The 20,436-nt window shown below is 39.6% G+C and overlaps 1 protein-coding gene across 2 annotated transcripts in view; it reads left to right on the forward strand.

The window, feature by feature from the left end:
* LOC149806059 (uncharacterized) overlaps positions 1-20,196 on the forward strand; it is a 38,416-nt gene extending 18,220 nt beyond the window's left edge. Inside the window, exons 3-4 of one of the 2 annotated variants that reach the window (XR_016419848.1) lie at positions 15,298-17,554; positions 17,825-20,196. Coding sequence is in view for 1 of the 2 variants with exons in the window: in XM_089950930.1 (XP_089807056.1) it covers positions 15,298-15,734 (437 nt within the window). In the remaining variant the exon portion in view is untranslated. Of the gene's footprint in view, positions 1-15,297 lie in introns of both variants that reach the window. The other variant, XM_089950930.1, reaches the window with a different exon arrangement.
* The last annotated feature ends 240 nt before the right edge of the window (positions 20,197-20,436 follow it).

Below are 20,436 nucleotides of genomic sequence, written 5' to 3' on the forward strand. Positions count from 1 at the left end.
TCTCCGCGCCCAAGGAAACTTCCTGGATAACACGCCGTCATGTCGACGGATATCATATCGCGGTGATCATACTGGGTATTCCACAAACCACCGTGTCCGTATTCGACACAGCTCTGCTGAATATCCTCGAGAAAACTCTTCGGGGTTGGTCTCCATGAATTTCGTTCTCGGGCTACATGTGCGACAACACCCGGGACAGTAAAACACTGTGTCAGTAATGTATCAGTGTTCGTGCTGGAAATGCCAGCATTTCTCGCATACTTCTCTGCGAGTTTTTTCATTTCGTGATGTAACTCCATTGTTCTGTATATTTCCCCGCTGGGTCTCACAAACTGATCATATTCTCCATCTTCGCTACTTCTGAATAACCACACAGACACGGGATCGGTTTTACTTATCTGATAAATAAAATCAAACATAGAAATGCTAGCATTTCCAGAACCACTAGTGGTTCCCCCGCTAGCATTTTCCAATTCCGGATAATACTTTACAACACGGTCTCGAGGAAATATCCTAACCGAGTCAGTCCAGGCGTGACTGTTATGATCGATAATAGTTATTGGCGCTCCACGGGAATCATATTTACTCTTGTACAATACCTCACCGGTCAACGATGAAACCGTTATAGGAAATTTTAGTAATCGTTCGAGCTCGGCAACATCATTTATTGACGCTCCTTCATCCGCTACTCGTGCCGCCCACGCTGTTATTTTAGTCTGTCTTAGCGGTGTTAGGCCGTTTCCTCGCGCGGCATTTTTAAAATGTTCCATTATTCGCTCGGCTACACAATTCATCCTGGAAGTCAGAGACTTCTCTGGGGATTTTATCCCTGTTGACTCTGTCAACGACTCCGACATCTTCATCGGGGCGAGTTTATCAACGCGTGGTTTCTTCATCGGATAAATTCCATAAATGACTGCGGTCACAGGATACGCTCTGGCATAATACGGTGTATCAATCCCAACAAGTACTCCCGGATTTGAGTCTTTGGTTACGACGACGGTTTTTCCCCGTCGGGCATCAAGAACAGGGTCTAGTTTGTCTCTGATAATCCATGTTGTTTCACCTGTTTCCGTGTCGTCGACGCCAACGATAAATTTTATCTGAATGAAATATTTTTTATCATCGAGATACCCAATTATGTTCGACGCGATTGTATCGTTGATGGTACCATCAATGATGGCATTTTCAGAAATGATTTTATACGAAGACCACACATGTGCAGCACCATCACGACGAAACTCTTCTTTGGCGTTCTTGATAACACCAATTACGAGTGTGAGTTCTCGTCGTCGTCGATCAAAAGTTAACCGGTCAAGATCGAATCGACCTCGGGGAAATTGGAGATTTCCGGGTTTTATTCTGGATAGTCTTTCAAAACTCATTATTATAATTAAGACAAGTATTTAAATAGGTAAAAATATTATATATAATGAACGGAAACTCAAAGAGTTTCTCTGGCGATGCTAGCATCGCTCATGCAAAGCATTTCTCTGGTGCGCAAGCGCACTCATGCAAGTGGATCAAACTAAATTCATCAGCGCCGTGTAGCAAACCATGCAGACACGAATACTGTGGACAACATGCTCAACAGGTCCGCGGCGGTAGTTTAGGACCGATACCGTGTATCAGATGCGGCATTGGAGTACGAGGAAAAACGCAATTATGTTCAGCGTGTGGGGGGAAACGCTATCGAGAACTAAAACGGTATTATGATAAAAAAAATCCAGACTCGAACACGTTCTCGGAGCGTGATTACATAAATAAGTTTTCAGACAAATTATGAATTAGACAAATGATTTGCTTATAGTATAATGAATCAAGAATTCGTCCCCGAACAAGAATTTGTTCCCGAACAAGAATTTGTTGCACATCCAACTATTCCAAATTATGAGGCAAACCGAGATGGCATAGTGAGAAACTACAGGCTGAGGAAACAAGTTGGTACAGTTGATAATTCTGGTTATTTAAGATTTACTGCCACGTGCTCAAAGAGGTATTTATGTCATCGTTTTATTTACGAATGTTTCTTTGGAGTGATCCCTAAGGGTTTTGTCATTGATCACATTAACGGTAACATACTTGATAACTCTATAAACAATCTTCGCGTGGTCACTCAGAGCAAGAACTGCCTACTGGGTAACACAGGGCGTTGTAAAACAGTTGCAAGAAGAGCTATTAAATCTATAAACGCAATTACAGGTGAAGAAATTGTATTCCAGTCAATAAACGCCGCCGGTAGGTATTTCGGTATTTGTTCACCTGTTGTACAGCGTGTCGCAACCGGGATCTACAAAACAGCATTTTCAAAGAAGCTCAAACAGAAGATTTCATTCTGCTATATAACTCTTATCGCTGACACAAACGACGATAACTCCTCCACGAGTGTGTAACGCTTTGCAGAGTTGTCGTCGTCAGAGGATTTGCTCCCCTGAGAAAGCCACCTTGATAAAATATTTTATCGAGTTCATAACATGTAATCATTTATTTACCGTAGAATATATATTTTTTTACAAACAATATCCTCGTTTTACTGAATATATCCGACTGTTTTGCTCTTCTGTGCTTGTTATATGACCGCGCTTAAGAAAACATACAATTAAAATATTTTAAACAAGTCCCGCCCACTGCTAGAGCGAATTTCCAACTCGCAAGTAACAGTTGGGTTATATACGAAATCGCTCCCTAAGACCTTTGGGTCGATCGAAAGTCAGCACGCGCAAGCAAAACCATAAATTTAATCCGCCAATGGCGGGTGTCTTTTGTGCACCATCCAATGGTCGATTCAATGGATGGTTTTGCTCTGCTGCTGATCGTAGAAAATGACCCACCTGCATGTTTGTGTCGTCATAGGATAAGGTCTTAGGATAAGATTACATGTTCATTGTGCCTTTACTTGCTGTCATACTCGAATCAGAGGTAAAGGTTGTCTGTTCTGTATCGTCCCTCCCGAGCTTTTAGACCGTTATTTGACGATCTAGAAGTTCCTCATGGGGTGAGTGACCCCCAAAAATAAACAGATAGATGGATGCATAAAGCTCTACGTCACCTGGGTGCCCACCAATAGAAACATTCAGAAAGAGTGTTGGCCAAAAATAAACGGTAACATGAGGTGCCTAAGGGAAAAATCACAACACGAAGGTCTAATATAAGACCAAGAAAAAAAAATCCTAACAAAGGACTCATGAAAGAACCGTAGGCCGGTGAAGAGTACCCAGTAAGTGATAACCGCTCATCATCTATCTGTTTATTTTTGTTTTTGGTGATGCTAGCACGAGAAGTCCCTTGGACTTCCAGAGAAACTCTTCGAGTTTCCACGCTCATGCAAAGAATTTCCACGCATTTAAAAATATGAAAATATATAATAATATGAATCACGAAAATATAAATACCATACTTGTTGAAATTAAAGAATTACAACAGCGAGGTTTTAATATTTTACTAGACACTGAAACAATTATGTCAGATTTTGAATCCTTGAATGAGCTATCACAATCGGGGAAGAACAATCTCCCTGCCAGATATAGGTTCATTAAGGGTTTGCAAGATCGCATTTACAGATCACTTGCCGGGATAACTGAAAATCAGGTATCTGAATTTATTCCACTGTGCCGTGCAGTTGAAAAGATTCGTCTTGTATTGTCAAGCGAGTATGAGACTCGAAAATTAATTAGCACCAGGGTGAGACGGTTAAAAGGTTATATAAAGAATCTAGACACGGAAATGCCTTGCATTTCTGACGAAAATACTAGTATTTGTGACTACGAGGCCGACAAGGAAGTATAAACCGCCGCGTGTGACTCACAGCACAAAGTGAAAGTAGAACCTGAGAAACGCTAGCCCCCCCGGAAACTCAATGAGTTTCTCGAGTGTAAAGCACATTTCCACGGTAAAAAAAAAGTGTATTATTTTTTTTGCCCGAGCGTGGAAACTCTTCCAGAAATGCTTTGCATTTCCAGTTTCTCTGGAAGTCCAAAGGACTTCTCAAGGGCGTTTTCAGATTTGAAAATGTTTTACATGAGAAGTCCTTAGACTTCCAGGATTTGCTTAAGCGTTTCAACATCAATACAACAATGAGAATAGTTCATAATCTGTTCTCGTTGACACCAAGCTGTGATCATATGATTTTGCTGTAGCTGTGTTAATTGTGACGACGTTAACAAGAAGTCTTCGTCACCATACACGTCAACGATTATTTTAACGGGGAAATACTGTTCCGGGGGCTGACTCTTTGAGTTTCCCCGGAAGTTCAAAGGACTTCTCATGCTAGCGTTTCCAAATGCGGTTTTTATTGCCTCGTGAAGAATTTGCTTATCATGAATATGAACTCGTGCGTGAATGTATTCACACATTATATACAACTGTTTTTTTTTAAATGCGTGAGCGATGCTAGCATCGCCAGAGAAACGCTATGCGTGGAAACTCTTCCAGAAATGCTTTGCATTTCCAATTTGGAAACTCGAAGAGTTTCAGGACTTCACCAGTAAGTTCACGGAGACAGTCTCGCCACGCAGGTCCAACAACCCCCCCCGTTGGTCGGTGAGTTTAAAATTTATCGTTGACAACCACGGATTATTACACCGCAGATAGACCACATTGATTGGTTCTTGCACAATCAGAAAACCGGGGGGGTCTCTTGGTGTGAACGTATACAGGATAAACCCCTGCGTCGCCGTCGTAGTATCTGATGCGCTGTAGCTACCGTCGATGACGTCACATACAAGATTGACCGCAATAACATCTGTGATATTTACGATCCCGGGTGAGATGTGTCTGCCATCGGATGCTGTACTGTTGTCGTGTCTTAAAATAACAGGTTGTGGTTTTGTTCGCGTGTACGTGGCAGAAATATCTTCGAAAGATTCCGCGATGAGATCCTGGACTGATTTTCTCAGTGTGTGCACGTTATATCCAGGAAGTTTAAAATCTGAAATATCCTTCACGGGAATACCAAATCGGGCTGCAAAATTCGATCTTTTTTGGGTTCCATAATCGCCTTTGAGATCCAGTAGATTCTGAATTACTTTTTGATTCATAAATTCCATCGTGGATACGAGTTTGTTTAGTTTTTCTATGGTGGTGATAATGTTCGTGCGTGGTTTTGTTATATCAGAGATATAATCTTGAAAATATACTCGCAACAGGTCTAGCTGTTGTTTATGTGCTTGTTTGATCGGATTAAAAAAATGAGCTTCTATGTCTTCTGGAAGGTATTCACGGAATCTCCCGTCTTCGAAAATTACATATATTATATCCAAGGGGTGTCTATCTAATGTTGAAAACCGGGCTTGGCCTGATCGTAATTGATCTGGAAATAATAAATGCTCGCCGTACACGAGGTCGTGTAGTTCTTCCTTCGTGGTCTCGAAATCCGATTTTTCAGGTTTTGGTGGACCCGGTTCAACCTCGGGTCGTTCTCGTGGCCATCCTAATACGGATCTGATTGAGCTGCTATAAATATCCACGGCGTATCCCGGTGTTGAGATTTCAATGACCGCAGACAGCGTTGGTTCGTGCGCGGTCACAGATATTTTGGCTTCCTTGCCGGTGATTCGTTTTATTTGGCGTTGTATCTCATTGTTGATTTCTTCGATCTGATAACTCCCAGTGGGTAGCGTAATTGTATCCCATTCAAGTTCACGTTGTTGTGGGTCCGCGCTGGGTCTCCCGAACACAAACGAATTATTCGGCTGCTGACCGCCAAATGATGCCGACCTGATATTGGGCCAGCTGTGATACGCACTGAGCTTCGACAACGCGATTTCGTTCACGGCAATTGGAGTTCGAAAATTAATGCTGAATTCTGGTGTCGTCGAGGACACTGAGATCATTGTGGTCCTTACCGGTGTTGTGTTTGTGACTATTTGTTGAAGCAGTTCTTGTGGCGTTGCCATCAGTGATATTATTTATTTGTTTAGTTTTCAAATAGTCATTGTACGCATCTGACATTAGTTTGAATTCAGAATCTGATATCAACGCGGCGTCGCTGGATTGCGCGTCTAACGATGATGATATCAGCGATGATAATTTCTGATATGCGGTCGTGGCTGTATTTAATTTTGTCGTGTAATCGTGTAATTTTGTGACCGCGCACGAGGATATTTTTTTTGCTATGATGCCGAAAACTCCTGCCGTGGTTGTGGTCGCACAAACAGAGATCGTGGCGGCGACTGCAATTACCGGAGTGACCGCTGATAGTATTACTCCCGCGGATGCAACAACGGCAGATACTGAATAAACCATAACGTCTAACACTGTTATGCGGCGCTTGTATTTTTTTACTTTTTGACTGGTTACTTCGATGACAGTTTTTAACTCAGATTGCCACTCACGGACTTGATTGTATCTATACGCGGATGCTTCCATTATTACTTTACCCGGTGACCAATTAAGGTGTTTCGGCGACAAATTCCAAACAATACCAGTAGTTAACTGTGGCTAATCCTTCCGGATTTTCGGCTTCCAGCGTAAAAGTTTCTTCGGTTCTTTTGTTTATCACCACAGACGCAACTCGGGAAAACTTGCTAGTTAAATAATGTCTGGCAGATATCTTAAATTCTACAGCAGAGAGTATTGTCAGTCTGTATATTCCAGTAACATCTGCAGTATGTGTAATAGTCTTGTTTTGTTGTGACCATGTTTCCCTTCCTGATTTTATCGTATACACAATGTTTTTTGGGGTTACTCCGGCAGGAATTTTAATTAAATTAAATTTTTCCATTATCTGCGGAATTCCATTTACTACGTTATTTAATGTTTCCTTAATTTCGGTGAGTTTCATACTGACGACATTAGGTTTCCCGAAGAACTCATCTACGGTGTTAAGAACGTTTCTGCGAAGTCTTCCAAACTGGGTCACATGAACATCATACTCAGCTCGTAACGTGGATAATTTGGTATCTATGACGCTGTCGGCTGTGTCCACATACTGTTTGTTTGCGGCATCTTCGAGACCTTCCGGATTTTTTAGAACGGTTATTTTGTTTCCATTCATGCTAAGTTCGCCTGTCATCGTGTCACCGGCTTTTTTCACACATTTATCAACACCTTTATCAATACTGTCTTTGATGCTTGCGATTGATATATTCGAGTCCTTGATCCGGCCGTGGTCACTAAATGCAACGAAGTTATCCTTGGTAGCTCCAAGAACTCTGCGAATTATGTCATTGAACTTAATGTTGCTCGTTTTTAGTTTTCCCTGCTTGTCCTGAAAAATAGCAACTTCATCTGGGTCAACTCCGGCTAGATTCAAAAGATTTTCGACTTCATCTCGGGTCGCATATTTTGAGAGATCAACATCTGTGCCTGGTTTTACTTTTCTTGTGAAAGGTCTTCCGTAAATATCCACCATTATTCTTATTGCTGTTTTTCAAATGCGTGAGAAGTCCTTTGGACTTCCAGAAATGCTAAGCATTGGAAACGCTAGCGTTTCTCGATGCGGTATATTCATGCACTACTCGATGCGGAGACGTTGCTGGATTTCTTGAGATTGCATCAAGAACATTTAAAACCTCGTTTCCACAAATGGGCGGATCAACTAATGTTTGTGTTGGTAGCGTCGACTGCCACACTGGAACATTATAAAATCTGCTGTCGAGAGTGCGAGGCACTCCGCGGACATACTTGAGAAACTCAACTGGCGGTGCTAAACCGTACGAATCAAAATAGATAATTCCACGTGGATCGATCGCGTAAGCAACCCAGTGAGTTCCAGGACCGTCTTTGTTGTCGAGATTGATAATGCCAGTTTCTGGATTATTTGGTCGTTGCGGTAATTGATCTCGCATGAATACACCTCTGAAATGTTTTATGCGCAATTTTTTAACAGCATCGAGTAAATCAAAATTAGACGCTGGAAGCTTCAACATTGGAGACTGACGAAGCGTTTTTAAACCCGTTTTGGGTACCATGATGCCGGAGTTCCTGGTAGTCTTAGACCGCGTCCCTTTTTTTTGTATCCATTTCCGGTTGCTTTCTTTAGTGCCATTCCAGCTGCGGTTCCAACTGCACCTAACGCTGCAGCTTTTGCCGCTGCGCCAAGTAATCCTGGAATTGCAGCAGCTAGTATTGGGATGAGCGGAAATATTCCACCGGTTTTGGTCATATCTTTGATAGCTGCAGCAGAAAAATCAAGTCGGACACCGGTTTTTGCTGTTAACGCCTTATTAAAATGTTTAAGCTGAGTATTAGTCAACGACAGCTTGTTTGAACCACCAACAAGTTGATCTCGTTTTAACGTTATTGATGTCCCGCACACGCTTGCGTTCTTTGATTGCAATTTCTTCGTTTGACCGGAAGTCAAGGCGACATTAACGTGACTGTATGACATTATATTTCAAAGACTGAATTTAATTAGGTTACATATTCTCGACTGGAGCGTCAATGACTCTCATTCGTCCGCCAACACCTTCAAGCAGCATTGCTTTATCGGAGAGTATGACAGCAATCGCTCTGTAACCAGCAGCAGGAGCACCTACACGAGCTCGGAAATGTAGGTCGACAACAGATTGTTTAACCAGATCAAGATGTTCCAGCGAAAAGTAATAAATCGGATATAAACTCATAAAGTCTCGCTGTGATATTTGCAGGCCAGTGTCTACATTAAGGTCGCGCCCCATAAATGACATCAGACGATGATACGCGCGTGCGACACGATGATGTTCGAAATCTATTAATATATCCTCAGATGGCTCCTGATGCCCATTTATTCTCAACGAAACTTCAGAAACTCCAAGTGTATCAAATACCATTGGATTTCTTTCCTGGCTACCTATTCTAGCATGGAGTTGAAATGCAATGAAAATATTTCGTGGTGCTGATACTCCTTGTTGCGATGATATATGCCATGTAAACAACCCGCCGTGATCACCCTGAATAACGTCCGTGGTTGTTGTTTTCCAGGATAGCAGTGATTTACCGCCCGTGTCCATAAAAGACAACAGTCGTTGTTCTTCGGTGATTGACGGAGACAACACTGGCATCCACAACCACAGTTTAGTTAGTATTATTTGACCAGCGGCAACAGCAGCATCTCGCCAGATAGCGTCATTATCATCAGGTTTTCGCACAAGTACAACTGTGTGTTTGGCACCGAATATGACCTTGTGGACATCTCTGCAAAATCCAAAGATATGAGACAATGGAATCACACCTGAGAACTCTTCATCTCCACTTAACATCGATCTACGTGTTGCAAAACCCAAATTAAAATTTTCGTTCATCGATGCAACTGCGTCACCGGCACCATTCATTGTTACATTCCTGTTCTCGGGGCTGTCGGTTATATCCTTTGCAAACATCATTGATGGTCCGGCTGATCTGGTGTAATCATCCGAGTATCTCGCCAACCCGAGAATTGTTGTGGCAACGTCGACGTTATCATGAATTGTTTCAATTTCTTTTCCATCTATCATATAAATAGCGGATTTAAATAACGCCATGATCCCGTTGTTAACAAATCCAACTCGGTCGCCGATTCCGTAGTTAGTGTTATCATTCTTTAAAAGCCTACCTTCAACTTCGATGAAGGCCTCAGCGGGCAAGAAGTATCTACTTGTATCCTGGACCTGTAGTTCAATTCTCCCCCGTTGGTTAGGATTACGTGCTTCATAAGAATAATATTGAAAATCACGTACAGAATCATCTTTAAGTACTGGTTTGGACATATCAAACGCGTCATTGGATTTTTGTGCAAACATTATTATTATTCGTGATGGTCTAATTAAAATGTTATCGTCACCGGAAACCACTACCAGCTATCAAATTAGCAGTTACACTATCTTGCAACGCTTTGGAGGTAATTCCCGCTGTTGCGATCTCAGCTAATTTCTGATTTACGGCCTTATTTACTACGCTACTAACATTTACCGGCATAACTTCAGTGGATGGTAGTTTTACTGGCGCCAACCTCTTGACTGGGGTTTTTTTTTGTATTAGCTGTGCTAGTCGATCCTTGATTGATTGAAATGCTTTTCCGGCAAGACTACCAACAGTGCCAATGGCTTTATCCTTGACAACATCAGCGGCTTTCATCGCGAATTGTTTTGCTAACGGTCCAGCTTTCGGAGCGATTCTTGTGACTAAATCCCTAATAACATCACCGACTCCATCTCCGTAAACAACCTCGTATACTGGTAATCGTGAGTTTACTACTCTGACACTTCTTGGTCTGCGAAAAGAATCGTGTAGTATCATTTTATTTAATTATTGTTTCTCTAACTAAATTTACTAGTCGCTGTAGTAACCATCCGCGAGTTCATCAATGAGCCCCCGGTAAACGCCGATATCCATAATGCCACGCTGAAATAGTCTCTGACAGATATCTGCGGCTTCATTTATAATTTCCGGAGAGTTGTTTCCGGCACGTCTTCCTCCGATGAGAACTTCCAACCGTGATACGTCATTGATGATATTATCAGGACAAATAATGTGACCACCAAGACCACTACCAGTAGCGGCTGGTGCGTCGTGAAATTCTTCCTCTGGAGATTGCGGCCGAAGTTGTGGCTGCGGTGGTGGAGGTTGTTTTTTCTGCTGCCGAGTTTGTTTCTGCTGCCGAGAAGAAGGTTGCTGTTGTTGCAGAGGTGGAGGAAGTTGATACCCGGCGGGTTGTTTTTGTTCTATTTGTTTTTGTTTTTCTTGTTCTTCTTTTGCTTGTTTTACTAGTATCTTATGAAGGGTTGTTAAATCTTCATGAAAATTTATAAAATCTGGATCATCATCTCTAGCTTGCTTTTTGTTTGTATATATTCGATATATCCATTTGATAATATTAGCATCAGCTGCTTTTTCATGGGTGGGGGTTAAAATTTTAGTTTTATTATATAAACCGTGTAATACTTTTTTAGGTAATTCTTCCCTTTTAGTATTTTTAATGTCTTCGATAAAATCTTCCTTAAATCTTTTAATCAATTCTGCGGTTTCCTTTACTGATTTTGGTTTTTCTTTCCCGGCGGCGACGTCAGTACCTTCAAGTATTTCTTCACCGACAGGTGGAGGTTGAGCCGCAGCGATATCAGTTGGAAGATCTCGTAAAATCTTCTTTGTCTGTTTAGTTCTTCTTGCTATTTTTTCAGCCTGCGTCGCAGTTTGTTTTGATACCGGAAGAAGATCTTCCTTGATGACAGTTGTAACTTTCTCAGTAGCTTTGGTCACGGGTTTAAATAATTCCTCCGCGGATTCTGCAAAGACTTCCCGCGCTTGCTGTCTTAGTTGTAATTTTTGTCTGACACTATCACGGACAGGAAGAAATTTCTGAATTGCTTCGAGACGTTCTCGAGCTAATCTAGTAGTAAGTGCTTCTCCGATATTTGCCATTATTTATTTGTCAATGATTTAATTCCGCTAACATAAAAATGTTTCCTTGGCGTCGAAGCATTTCTCGGGGGCTGGACCCACCCCATGGATTTTTCAATGACGACCCCGCGAGCGATACTAGCATCGTCGGGGACATTTTTTTTTGTCCTGTATTCTGAATAGAAGGGTTTATTTCGTCGAAATAAGCCCTCTATCGAGGAATAGTTTCCTGGAAGGGTTTGTCATGAAAATAGTTTTGGTCTGTTCGCCCCCTCTGCTGCTACTGTATTCAACACAGGCTTTCCAACCTACTGAATAGAACACACACACACACACACACACACACACACACACACACACACACACACATACACACACACACACACACACACACACACACACACACACACGCACGCACGCACGCACGCGCGCGCACGCACGCACACACACACACACACACACACACACACACACACACACACACACAGATCCCTACCTACTATGTTGAACACAGACTTTCCAACCTACTGTACTGCACAAACATTTACCCATCTACTGGATTCAGCACACAGTTACCCACCTAATGTATTGAACATATATTGTTCCCCATATACTGTTTTGAACACTGATTACCCCACCTACTGATCACACTCTTCCACACATACTGTATTTATTACATACTTCCCCACCTACTCTATTGAACACACACACACACACACACACACACACACACACACACACACACACACACGCACGCACGCACGCACGCACGCACATCCCCATATCTGTATTGAACACAGACTGTCCCAGTCGGTTAATAAAACGCTTTGACATGTCTTGCAGATTTTATCTCACGCTGATTATATGATTTATTTCTAGCTTGGTTTGTGAGGGTTTTTAGTTGGTCTGTCAAGGATGTCTCAGATGTTTGGTCGGATGTATACTAAGAATGGTTTACTTGGACAGAGTTTTTGCGTTTTGCATGACTCAATGATTCACCAGTATTGCTCTACAGGCGGAGAATATAGATGGAAGGTCAAGAAAAATATTATATTTTCGGTAGTTTCCAATGTATTGTATTGTAAAAAGTTGGTTCGATTTTTCATTTTCTATTTTTAAATGACGGAATTCGTTTGCTTTATTAATAAAATCTTCCAGCTTTTTTTTTCCATGTTGACACATTCATGACAGTGTTGTCAGTGCAACATAGCCGCTGGAGTGAAATCCTGCGGTGCCGAGGCTAAGAGTCTTCCATGCAGTTTGTCTGCGAACGTATTTACATGCAAGTGGGTCATTTTAGTGCCGACTGCGGTGCAAATAATTTGCAGGTGGTGTTTTCCATTTAATTCGAAGTTATTACGTTTTGGTACTAGTTTCAATAGTTTTTACAAGATAGCAATTGGTGGTTTCTTCTCCTGCCTTGCTTGGCATTCTTCTTTGCATGCTGTTATTCCATTATACTGTGGTTATCGGTGTACAAGAAAATTATATTCATAGAGACAAGCAGGGTTTTGGGTAGTTCGATAAATCACCCCACCCACCCACAATCTGTGTCGATACTGATGGACGATATGTGGGTCTGATGTGACCTGTTCATTAAAATGTGCATTTTGCTGCCATGCAGATCTTTTCGGAACAAACAGGACAGATGGTTGTGCTATTCCAGGTGGATATACCAGTCACCAAACATATTATACGATCCGGAAATATAATATACATGTCACCACAAGAACTCTACAGCTGACGGTAGCTGCACAGCCACGAGAGATACCGGTAAATGTATAAAATGTACACCGATGTGTGCAGTCAAATTTAGATGCAGATAATTGCAGCTTTTAATGAATAGGTGATATCAGCCCCTAACCCGAAAATCAGCATCATCGCGGGTGAAAGGCTGATTTATCGGTCTAAGTTTTGGGTGGAAGGATCAACTGGAAAATAGTGGCTGAACCTGTAGAGATCACACTGTCAAACAAACTAATTTTCTACAAGCCCGGTTACAGAACACTTTTCATCCCCTGGGCACAATTTCAGTGACATTATCCTGACTTGAATAGACCACAATCAACACTCGATCCTCGAAACCAGAAGAGCAAAGGGAACTTATTGGATTCGCTGCCTCAGAATTCTCAGATGATGTGCTTGAATCAAGAACTAAAGAATCCCGTTCCGCTCTTCATGTTTACTTTTGTTTGGTGGAAGGATTGTATTTGTGTGCATTGTGTGCATTCTCTTTACATTTTTTGAACGTTAATTTTGATTGTCACTATACAGCTATTAATAGACTGAATTGTCAACATACATACATACATACATACATACATACATACATACATACATACATACATACATACATACATACATACATACATGCATGCATGCATGCATGCATGCATGCATGCATACATACATACATATTGGAAACGCGTTAGAAACCAGTTTATCACTTCTTGTTCACATTATTTGGAAGGGTTTACCTTCCAAGAAAAAATAAATGTACTACAAGTTTTGATTGATATATGACACAATTTTGTCCACTTTTCATGATAGAGTTTTGAGCTGGAAGTTTACCAAATGCATTTTTACACGGTGGTATTTACTGGAACAATCAATATTGCACATTTTTGTTCTGTATGATGACGTGCTGACTATTGTGGTTACTAGAGCAGTACCCTAGAATGATTAGTCATGTCGCCGTTTTAAGATTTGGTTACGAGAGAGTTTCATATAATTCCAGAGATGTGAACACTTTTGGTCGTTAGGACCTTGCTGTAGCAACTGTCCTTTGTTACGACTCTATGGTTTTAAACTAAGCAACAAAAAAGAGCGAAAACCAACAGATTTTATAAAATTCAAAATACAATTTATTTCCAAAAAATACAATGTGAAAAATTAGAAATAGCTTAAAGCATGGTAAATGAAATCCTTAAAAATAGTTCTAAATGTTCTATCAAGTCAAAAGTTAATGGATAATCTAAAATGAATGTCAGTTGTAATCAGAATGAAATTCACTATTGTACTGATGTACCAGAAATATTGATGAATCACAATGGAATAATCACAATTTAAAAAACAAATTAATTCACAATATCTCAGAAACAGCTATTTAATCCGAGTAGCCCAAACACTGTGTAATTCCAATGAATGATTGAATTAAATAAATGAATCCTCTCTGTTGAACACAACCAATTGTCTTCCAAGAGTGTTGTTACTGCTAGGAATACCTAATTCTCAGTAATTCGTCTCTTATATATAAAGCTAAGACGTAGTTCCAGAAACATATGAGAGTCGCATATTGATTCAAGAATAATCCCTAACATGATTACAAGATCAGATGCTTTAACAATAACTAATCATGAATTAGGTCGTCATAGCTTTTCAAGAAAAGTAGTAACAAAATGTAAAATTAGATAACTTTAAGAGTACTCAAAAGTACTCAAACTCAACCTCGAAACTATGAATGACAAAAACTGTTTTTAGAAGAATGACTTTAACTTTAAAATGCAAATCTACGATCATAAAGAAAATTATTATTCAGAATTTTATTAACAAAATGATCCTTATAAACTAGAATCATGAAAATAAAACACATAGCATATATATACATACCACCTTCCACGTTCTCTTTGTCGCAAACTTTACTATAGTTAACAAACTTGTACTGAAACATTTGCGCACTGTAGATGTTATTGTCTGCATGTATCTCATATATTCATATATTTTGTATTCATTTTAAGGACACATGAAACGAACGTTGAGCTGAATTTCCCTGTACGAACCCAGATGGGTGCACATATCAAGTAATCAATTAAGGAATATAATTTGTTACTTTTACATGTTTCATAACGATAGATGTTTAAATCCAAGCATATTTTTTATTTATTATTGGTTAGATTCATTCCTTTTTAACTATATGAGAAGTTCTAAAGTTGTGGTCTGAAGTTCTCATTAAGTACATTGTTTTCGGTGCATATCATTCAAACAGTGTATATTCTATTTCAGGTATAATTCCTATCATACCGATCGGCAAAGTTTCACATATGAATGAAATGTTGCAAGATGTTCTACAAAATAATAATTACTTCCCAATGCAGTTAACGGTACCGTATTGTCCGATCATTGCTGGCATTGGCGCATTTTTTGAATTTGTGGCAGCTATATCATTTTCATTTTACCTACATTCTGCAAGTCACGAGGCAAGACGAACAACCACCAGAGAACGCCCAACAGGTGTTGTTATAAGTGCTATAACCAATGATGTTGCGCGTGTCCAGTCGCCGCCATCTTACCAGGAAGTGATGGAAGGGTGCTATAACATAGCTCTTGTTCCCCCCTCATACGACGAGGCAGTAAAATATATGGAAACAACAGGGACGAAAACGGTTAAACAGCAAACAGTGGAAATGTCTGGGACAAGAACAGATGAACATTATTGTTAGTAAGGTGGAATAAGATTTTAACTTCTGTGCATTTTTTTTAAATCCAGAAATCAGGCAGCTTCAGAAGTGGAGAAAACAATCATTTAAAAATGAAAAGATTTAAAAAATATCACCACCAGTCGCATCACAAAACAATACACGTAAGATCTATTCAGCTATTATTCGACTAAATACAAACAGTCTGTGTACCAATTCATGATGTGTGTGTGCTTTTCAGTTTGTGTGAGTGTGTGTGCGTGAGAGAGAGAGAGAGAGAGAGAGAGAGAGAGAGAGAGGATCCTCATAAATAAACACATAAACAGTGACAAGGTGACTCGTGCCTTACCATATATACTCACTTATAAGTCGATTCAGACTGCAAATAGCCGTAGCATAATGTACTTGCAGATCAGGGTCTATGTTGTTTGATCTACTGTTTACTCCAAACAACTGCACAGACCAACATCTGACGGCGCATTATGTAACTTCAGATCTGGGTCCGTTCAGTTTGAAGTTGGATTCGTTTTATAAGCAAGTACATACGGTATAAAGTTCCGCTACTGAAGGAATGACGAAGGAGAATGTATTGAACGAAAGTCTACATCAAAAGCAATCAAACCTTCTACAGATCGGGACTGAATGGTGATGCCATTACCTGTAAATTGATCTGCTCTAAAGAAAAACAAAAAATAACAAATAAAAAGCAACATCTCTTAATATTTCAAATAGATGTCCTTCTGTGAATGTTATCAATAAAATAACCCTTGCAAGAACTTCGAGTAAACATTTTTTTTTTTTATACAAGCAGCATTAAGTATTAGGAGATACCCATTATTTGGCATTTAACGTGTACTAGGAGAACCCCATTAATTGGCATTTGACGTGTATTAGGAGATACCCATTATTTGGCATTTTGACGTGTATTAGAAGATACCCGTTATTTGGCATTTAACGCGTACTAGGAGAAACCCATTATTTGGCATTTGACGTGTATTAGGAGATACCCATTATTTGGCATTTGACTTGTATTAGGATATACCCATTATTTGGCATTTAACGTGTACTAGGAGAAACCCTTTATTTGGCATTTGACGTATATTAGGAGATAACCATTTTTTGGCATTTGACGTGCATTAGGAGATACCCATTATTTGGCATTTGACGTGTATTTGGAGATACCCATTTTTCGGCATTTAACGTGTATTATGAGATACCCATTATTTGGCATTTGACGTGTATTAGGAGAGACCCACTATCTGGCATTAAACGTGTGTATAACTGTTTCACAATCATTATTTATATTAATAAGTGCATAATTACACAAATTATGTTCCTTTTATATTTTCTTCACTTTTCTAGATTTCTTATGAAATTCAAAAAATTAGTTACACGCTCACATGCGGGGACCCCGAGTGGTCTAAAGCGCTCTCCGTTACGGATCACTGTCATGTCACCTCTGTCTGCGTGGGTTCGAGTCTCGGATTCAGCCAATGTGGGTATGTGAGGAAGCTTCCAGTAGCTTCTCGTAGATCGGTGGTTCTTTCTGGGGTTTTCCCAGGTTCTTCCTCCTCCATTAATACTGGCCACCATGTATAGCCTATCGTGTGCTGAATAATGGCGCTAAATCCTACAACAACAACAACAACAACACGCTCACGTGCATCAGTACTGTACTACTTATGTTAAGCCCACACTTGGACAAGATATATAAACATATCAGTACTGTACTACTTATTTTAGGTTCACGCTTGGACACGATATAAAAACACATGAAGACTGTACTATATATGTTAGGTTCACGCATGGACACGATATAAACATATCTGTACTACTTATGTTAGGTTCACGCTTAGACACGATATATAACCATATGAAGACTGTACTACATATGCTAGGCCCACACTTGGACACTATATATAAACATATGAATACTGTACTACATATGTTAGGTTCACGCTTGGACACGATATATAACCATATGAAGACTGTACTACATATGCTAGGCCCATACTTGGACACGATATATAAACATATGAAGATTGTACTACATATGTTAGGTTCATGCTTGGACACGATATATAACCATATGAAGACTGTACTACATATGTTAGGTTCACGCTTGGACACGATATATAAACATATCAGTATTGTTCTACTTATGTTAGGTTCACGCTTGGACACGATATAAAAGTATATCAGTATTGTACTACTTATGTTAGGTTGACGCTTGGACACGATATATAAACATATCAGTACTGTACTACATATGTTAGGTTCACGCTTGGACACGATATATAAACATATCAGTACTGTACTACTTATGTTAGGTTCACGCTTGGACACGATATATAACCATATGAAGACTGTACTACATATATTAGGCCCACACTTAGACACGATATATAAACATATCAGTACTGTACTACTTATGTTGGGCCCACACTTGGACACGATATATAAACATATCAGTACTGTACTACTTATGTTGGGCCCACACTTGGACACGATATATAAACATATCTGACCAGGTTATGCTATATTTTCTAAAACAAAATGGCTACATGTGAACGAAATGACAGGAAATATTAGTTTAGGTGACCTTTTCAGACTGGGACGAATCACTACTCATTGCTTTATCGTCCTACACAGAGGCGAGAATGTTGAATTCGAGTAGCATCTTATTTTCTTTTTAAGTTTTATTGTTGTTTTCTATTAAATGTTAGTAACAGTTTTCACTGCTGAATAAATCTACGACAAAAAAATACGACAAAAAGAATAATGATGTTCTTAGCGACTATACTAGGATGCAGTTGTTATGAAGAGATTTTTCTCATAACTTTATTGAAATTATTTTGGCCAGTAATTTCATCACATTATGACGGATAACTGTTCACGCACGGATCTAGGTGTCGATTAATACAATTCTGGAAAAAGGCGAATCGTAAGTCGCTTCCAAAAAAGGCCATGACCTCGAGCGAATAATTTAACAAATTTACGAACCGTAATAAAAATCTTTGTTTACAAAATATGGTCGCCTGCCTGGTAGCTTTTATTTTCCTTTTAACTTAATAGTTCACAACTTTCCAATACCTGTTCTTTAGATTTACACGCGTCAGCACAGAACAATTGGCTGTAACATGTTTTCGTGATGGACTGATAAACACCAGCCTTAGAGAACTTGCTGACAAAACTGAGCTCTTCCAGTCTAGACTTGTACAGTATTTCTGATTACAGAATTCGCAAACTTACAACACAAAAGAAAAATTATAATGCACAGTTGAATTAATAGAGTAGAAATTGTATTGAATGAAAATTCCAAAAAATTAAATTCTAACACAATCATAGATGATGATATGTTGAGATAATGTAGTGACAACTTGAGTTTGGATCCTGTACCTAGCTATAACCATTGCGATTTTGTGTCTTATTAAGATACGTGTAAACGTTCACCACATCCCAGTTCTGGGTCGACCTTATCTTTGGAGAAAGAAAGAATACGTAGAGATACAAATATCTACACTTTATTTCCCGTGGAAATGAAATATTAAACCGACACCACTATCCCTCTCAGCCATCCCATGCGGCTGAGTTTAGCATCTGTCATTTTCATCTGTCATGCACTCGTGATAGTGAAACCAACTAGGGCCTATCGCTTGATTAGTGTAGACAGAATTCATTATAAACTGGCATCTTAACATTTGCCCCTCCCGCCATCAAGAGCTATTTCAGGATATAAAACCTCGCTGTCAGTCTTCTCATCCTTACGAAACACCCTGTTAAATCTCTCTCTCTCTCTCTCTCTCTCTCGTTGTTACCTAAGACCAGGTAACCAAACAAAAAAAGACTGACGGATGTACACACGAACGGAAGGAAAGATACGAGTCACCGCAATCTATAGATAAGCAGTTTTTCTTCTTTATTTGAATATAAACTTGTCATATAATGATGAAACTACGCTCGTGTTAGTTTAATCATATTTGAGGCAAAGATGCTTGAGCAGACGACAAGTGCAGTTTTCCTGAGATAGTAACACATACATTATAGCACAAAATGAAGTAATTAAGTATTATTTAATCAGACGACTCCATAAATCCGGTCTATGACTTATCGGTGACATTTACAGTGCACCTCTTGCATTCACAGTATTATGCAGCTGTCTTCTTATACGTATTTCCTTCTTGTTTGATGAAGTTTCATGAAATAAATCTGAATGTTACAGGTCATGAAATATATCATAAATTTACAGATTATGAAATAAATATGTTTACGATATCATACCGCTATTTTATTACCGTGTTTGTACCTCATTACATTTGTAGGGAACTGCACACTTATTTATCTTCAATTGTGAAAGAGTATACTACTGTCAAACGTGTCATAATGTCATCATTATTATTTTCATATTGACAAAATGAATGCCTGCTAAAGACGGACTTGACTGTATATCTTTCATTGATTTATTTAAATAAAGACCATTCGTATATTTCTAGTCTTGTTACTCAAATACATTAAAATATACTGGAATACACTCAAATATACACATTAAATATATCTTTGGAGGTATATTTATATACGTAGACTAGTTCTAAATCGTTAATGGATGATTGTAAGCACTTTAAGCTCCCGCTTTCTCTGTTGTTGACTATCGACGTGATTTGCATCCACTTCAGTAGTAACTATGAGCACGGAGGCCTCGAGTGGCCGAGTGGTCTAAAGCGCTCTC

This window comes from Sinohyriopsis cumingii, chromosome 2 (genome assembly GCF_028554795.1).
Source record: "Sinohyriopsis cumingii isolate HCF-2022 chromosome 2, ASM2855479v2, whole genome shotgun sequence".
NCBI classification, from domain to species: Eukaryota; Metazoa; Mollusca; class Bivalvia; order Unionida; family Unionidae; genus Sinohyriopsis; species Sinohyriopsis cumingii.